The 6,000-nt window shown below is 47.3% G+C and overlaps 1 protein-coding gene across 4 annotated transcripts in view; it reads left to right on the top strand.

Moving 5' to 3' along the window:
* Nucleotides 1-2,437: 2,437 nt before the first annotated feature.
* Nucleotides 2,438-6,000, top strand: part of EML6 (EMAP like 6) — a 135,976-nt gene continuing 132,413 nt past the window's right edge. For 3 of the 4 annotated variants that reach the window (XM_009931317.2, XM_075413620.1, XM_075413618.1), the window contains exon 1: nucleotides 2,567-3,000. In XM_009931317.2, coding sequence (XP_009929619.2) covers nucleotides 2,804-3,000 — 197 coding nt within the window. In that variant the 5' untranslated portion in view covers nucleotides 2,567-2,803. Of the gene's footprint in view, nucleotides 2,495-2,566; nucleotides 3,001-6,000 lie in introns of those variants that run through there. The other variant, XM_075413619.1, reaches the window with a different exon arrangement.

The raw sequence follows: 6,000 nt of genomic DNA, 5'->3' as shown, positions 1-6,000 counted from the left end.
TTCTCTGTGAGAAGAGTTAAATACATTTTCATTGTTTTCTAAAGAGTTACCAAAAGGAGACAGGAGAGAGGGTTGATTTAGCAATTACATACGACTGAAATTTTCAGAGTCCCTCGGTTAATTTCTCTAAACAAGTGGGAGATAGTCACAACGGTACTTGTGGAAGTGCTACACCCTAAATAGCTTTTGAAAGCATTGAACTTACGTGCAGAACTGACTTTAACAGGAGTAAATGACAGCGTTAACAGCCTTTGCAGCTACGTTCCTCAAGGACCACTGGAAAAGAAGGTATTTTTATACAGGTGAACCCCACGTTCTGTGCTGAGGACCTGGCGTATTACTATAGGGGAAACTGGTTCAAGGCAAAGGACTCGGCCCAACAGATTTTAAACCGTGGAGATCGGCACACAGGTGTAAATGTATTTGCTGTTTTCTATGTGCAGTTATCACTCCTTTTGAAAGGGGCTTTTATAGTAATGGACTGCATGCATGGCAACAGCAAACGATCGTTTTAACGGCTGTGTGTGTTTGGACAAAAGATGTGTATTTTGGCGTGTGGCTGCGAAGATTTGCCAGGTTAACTGCTGGAAAAGCAATCAAATGCAGTAAAAGGCTGACTGCGAAGAAAGGATGGGCCAAGTTTGTTGTTTCTTCATTTTTCTAAATTATTGTGAGACTTTCGGTACACTTGTGAGCGGGGGGAAAAGCAGAAGCATGGTTTTTATTGTGTAAAGTTGTGTATGACTCGTGCGGCATGCCACGACGTTTCAGGGAAGGCCTCGGGTGAGCTTGTATTCAACCTTTGTCAGATTGCTGACGGAAATCCACGAAGGAGGTAACCCGCAACGCGATTACAAAAGCAGGCCCCGGCAGCTCCGCCCTCCCTCCCCGCACAGCAGCCGGGGCGGGCAGCCCCGGGTCCTCCCCCTCCCCCCCCCCCTCCCTCAGAAGGGCGCGAACAACCGCGCCCGGCCGCGAGCCGTCACCGCAGCAACCGACTGCCGCGTTGCCGCGGGGCACCATGGGAGTTGTAGTCGTGTTCCCCCCCCCCCCCCCCCCCCCCCCCCCCCACTCGGAGCGGCGGGCGGCCGGAACTCGCGTCCCCACGAGGCGCCGCGAGGGCTGGGCTGGGGCGGGGCGGCTGAGCGCCGCCGTTGCCGAGCAACGCCGGTCTCCACAGGCGGTCGCCTCGCGCCGCCGGTGCGCGCGGGGAAGGCGGGGGCGGCCTCCGCCCCTGGCGCGCGCCCGGGGCGCCGTTCCGCCCGGCGGCGCCGTGCTGGGGGAGAGGGCAGCGGCCGGCCTTGAGGCGCCGGGGGCACGTCCGGCCCGCCCGCCCCGGCGGGGACGTTGCTCCGGCGGCTGGCGAGCCTGGCCGACCGCCGTAGGGAGCGGGGCCGTGGGAGACGATGCTCCCGCTGGCGCTCTGGGTGCGGCGCTAGGTGTTACTCTAAGGTTTGCTTCCAGCGTGAAGCGTCATTAACGGAGGGCGGGTTGTATCGCTTGCGGGTTACGTTGTCCCGGGGGCCCCGGGGAGTTTTGCCGGCACTGCAGGCGTCTGCGTGAGCCGGCGTCCGGGCGCTGCTCCTCAGTTTGGGCAGACGGTGAACGCGAGGTGTGTTGTGTGGGGCAAGGTGAAGGGGTTAGCCTTGTAGTGGGTGGTTCGGCCTTCCCTTCCACCTGGCTCTGTGCTCTGTGAAGGAGTCTTTGGGTTCTCTCCTGATCTTAGCGTTCTCTTCCCTGCGGTTGTGGCCGGGTTTCTGCACGGTTGGGTTTGGTCTTTTGTTGAGTGACACCACGCAGTGGTGGATGGCTTATCGCAAACAACACGCAGCAGCCACGCTCGGCTGATAGTGACAATACAAATCTTGCCAGAAGAGAAGCAAGGAAATGTGTTCCTTGGGAATACCATTCCAGAGGATGACAGCAAATAAAACAAAAATGCAAGCCCCCCCATGGCAAATTGCAGTGGTTTGTGACTGAAAAATGGGAACATAAAATGGTTTTAATTGGTTTTAATTGCACAGTTGCTGTAGACTCCAAAAGGAGGACGTTTTGGGTTGCTGGGGGATAAGGGAAGATGGGGTAATATCAACATATTGATGCTGGATGTTGTGTACGAATCCTCTCTTTCAGTGGTATCTCATACAAGGACTGGGAGCATTGGATCCTGCTGAAAAGGCTTGGCCAGACCCTAGACCACTCGGAACCGCCACAGCGTGCATCGAAGCAGTGCTCCCCTCCCCCGTCAGAGCAGTCCCTTTGCATTGTAAATACACATGCGCTCTGCCATTGAGAAACACAGGTTTTGTTTTTTCCGTATTTCAGTTTTGACCCAAAGGTAGATAAGAAGAGCAGCAGCCAGGAAGCTTTTTGCAGGAAGCCAAGGAGGTGCAATACGGGAGGTGCAGCAGGGAGCCTTTGGTAGCCGGCGGTGACGCACAGAAGTTACTTTGCCTTCGGAAAAGAAAAAAAGCCCTGGCTGCTGCTTATGTAGGTGCGTTTTTGTCACCTCCCTTTTCCCCCAAGAAGTTGCCTGGGTCGCGCAGCTGCAGGTCCTGGGCAGCAGCAGCAGCAGCAGATTATGGTGGCAGCGCAGCGGCAGGAGCGGCGGCAGCAGACCTGATCCGCGAATGCGTTTTCCGTTTCAGATCGTCGCTCGAAAGTGCCACCTGAAGCTTCGGCAGCTGGGCAGGGACAGCTAGCGTCTTAAAGGGGAGAAGAACCCTGAAGAGGGAAGGAGTTAAGGGAAGGAGGGGCAGCGCTCGGTTTTGTGTGTGCTTGTGGGGAGAGGGGATTGGTTATCATGGCGGATCGGACAGCTCCCAGATGCCAGCTCCGTCTGGAGTGGGTTTACGGGTACAGGGGTCACCAGTGCCGCAACAACCTGTACTACACGGCAGGCAAAGAGGTGGTTTACTTCGTGGCTGGAGTCGGCGTGGTTTATAACACCAGAGAGCACAGCCAGAAATTCTTCCTCGGGCACAACGATGATATTATCAGGTAAGGGGGCTGACTTTTCTGGTGGGGGGGTAGGGTGGGGTTTAAAGGGAAGGGAGGAGAATGTAGGGCTGGCGGAATGCCCCCTCCTTGCTTCTCACGGCTCGTACCTGTCGTTTTAAAGCAGCTCAGATTTGTTACCAGCAGTCCAAGGGAAAGCTGTTTTTCTAGATACTGTTGATTATTATTATTTTTGTAGCAAAGCTTCACAATGTTGGAATAATAAGAGAGACGATAAGTTTTTCTATTGCACTGCAGCAAAAGGAAAGCACTTCATTTCAGCACAGAAATGCACTGGGAAGATCTTAGTGCAACAGTGCTGCAAAATCATGGATCCAGCACCTTCATCTTTCCAGTGCTGGGACCCTAGCTCACCAATTCTGATGTCTCACAGAAGGCAGGTGTAGCTCTCTTTACGCTCAGCAAATCCCAGCACAAGAGTGCCATAAATCTGGCACACAGGTCAAACTAATCTTTTTTTATATATCATCTGGAAAATTTCACTCAAAATCAAGTTTAACTGTTTGTACTCCAGCCAGAAAATCCTAAGCATGCTGGTGCAAGATGGCTACAGAAGTACAGGTCTTGCTCCTGGTCTGAGCAATTTTTTTTGCCTCTGTCTTTCAAATACTGTCTAAGAAGTGGGTTTAACTGATGTTGTTTTGTGACAGAAATACTAATTTGACTACACCTCACAAAATAACACAACAAAACTGTGGTTACAGAGTTCAAGGTAGCCTTTTAAAAAATCTCAAATACAGAAATTTGCATCAGTAAAATATAAAATTAATGTTGTATTTACTACTTTATGACAAATCTGAACCTAGAATATCCTTATAAAGGGTGTTGCATGGTAATGACACTCCTGTGAGCACAGCTAACTGCCACCCTCCCTATTCACCTAATTCAGCATGAATGAAGCATTTTCTTCATGTGAAACCAGAATAGTCCCAGGTGACTCATGGTGCAGTAGCAATGTGAAAACCTCTGCTGAAGTCGGAGTTTTGACACTCAGTAGCAAAATCGCGTAATTGCCACATAATCCTGCCTGTTTACAGAAAAGCATCCACTTTTCCTGGTGAGAGCTTTTGGCTGCTGTGTATCCCATTCTTCTCCTTCCCTTTATAATGTGTTAAAGCAGTAGCATTTCATGAAATAAGGTGGATGTGCATAAAAGTTTATTCTGGTTTCAAAGGTATTATCAGTTCCAAAAGGCTGTTTAAATAGACACTTGCCTGCTCAGATCCTTCAAAAAAGAATGAGTATTTTAGATGCATATGCAGTATCATGAAACCAAAGTTTTCCATGTTGTATGGACATGAATTTTGACACTCTATGGCATATGAAGTGTAATCCATGTACAGAGTTGTATATTTCTGAGCTTATGTTTAAATTCTCATTAAATAATGGAAATATAATTTGTCAAGACACAATTACATATCTACGTGTATCTACTGTTTATTGGTTGGACAGTGATGCTTTGGTTCTCTCTTTTTGTCTCTTCTTTTTATTTTAATATTCCATTTGCTGAGGAAAGTTGTCCCACTTATTATACTTGACAACAGCTCTTTCCCAAAACCAACTGTATGGTACAGCTTCTGTGCCCTTTATTTTAAGACTTCTCTTATTAGGAGACTGCTTTTGGCAGTGTCACATTTAGAATGTACAATGGGCATAGAAAGAATATGAGTGTCTGGTATTTGTAGTTTGACACTGCCTATGCCTGTTCTGCTCTTTAAAGAAAACGAGCAACCGCGTGTTCAAATTAGCCTCTGTTCTGAGGAACTCGCTGTATGACCAACTAATGCTTTGGAAAGATGAATTTGGTTTCTGATCTGCAACAAGATCAGAATTCTATAAGACAACTGTAGTTTCGACAAAGGACAAAACATTTGGGTCCAGAAAGCATGAGCAGGACTCAAATAACAGTTAATTTCAGCTTTTAGTGGCTGATAGAAGTTGCTGTCACATAGGATTTAAGGAAGTAGAGAATCTCCAAAATGCCGCTAGAATATTCTGTTGTTTGCACCTGGTATATTGCTGCCTGCTTTGCCATTGGTGCACTTTGGGGTCCTTACTGATGTAGCATCCCATCACTGCAAGTACTCTGAAGTAAATGGTTGCTTGTGTGGTTATCACTGATATGCTTAATAAATGCAGGAATTTAAATTCTCATGTTTTAGGCTTCACAGCTATCATCCAATTGGAATAAATTGGATGAATGTACTTATGCAATTTTTTTGTTTTGTTGGTATTTATTTGCCCAAGACCAGCTTTTAAAAAGCAGTGCATACGTTGTAGTCCAACAGGTTGTAATTTCTAACGAGATTTGAAACACAATTTTAAAAAATAAAACTTGCGGATTTTGGAAAATACTTTGAAATCATTAAGACTGGAAGACCTTGAAGTGAAAAGATTGTCTGCTTCTGAGGATTGCTGTTAGCTCCTTCTGTGTTGAAAGGTTTTAGTGAATACTATTCTGTGGAAAAAAATTGATGAACCCATGATTTGGAGGGTTGAGAACCTGCGTATTACTTTGAAGTGTTTATTAAAATCGTGAAAGTGGATACTTGTCCTTAGTGAAAAGGTCAGATGTTTAAAAGTGTATGTTTAACGTGTTTTCACAAGTTTAATAGTCATGCCTCTTGCTTTGTATCAAGATAATGCAACTGGACATAATTGAGTTTGGGCTAAAGTAGACCAGACTCTATTGGATTAATGGAGAAATGCCCTTTTTTCCAAGATTCGTCTTTGGAAATTAAGTTCTGTTTATTTAAGTAACCAACATACTTCACTCAGCTGAGCAGGTAGATGTTCAGAGTACAAACAAGTGACTCCGAAGTGTTCTGTTTGCTGTGCAAAGCCGCTACAAGGTGCTGTGCTTCCAAGTTCTTCCTCCTTTTAACTTCATGGTGAGATGAGGTCCTGAACTACCTGATTTAGCTTTGAAGTGAGCCCTGCTTCATGGGGGGGTTGGATTGGGTGACCTCCACAGCTTTTCTG

This window comes from Opisthocomus hoazin, chromosome 2, assembly GCF_030867145.1.
Source record: "Opisthocomus hoazin isolate bOpiHoa1 chromosome 2, bOpiHoa1.hap1, whole genome shotgun sequence".
NCBI lineage: Eukaryota > Metazoa > Chordata > Aves > Opisthocomiformes > Opisthocomidae > Opisthocomus > Opisthocomus hoazin.
The sequence above is the reverse complement of the archived record's forward strand: the minus strand, read 5'-3'. Positions and strand labels throughout refer to the sequence as shown.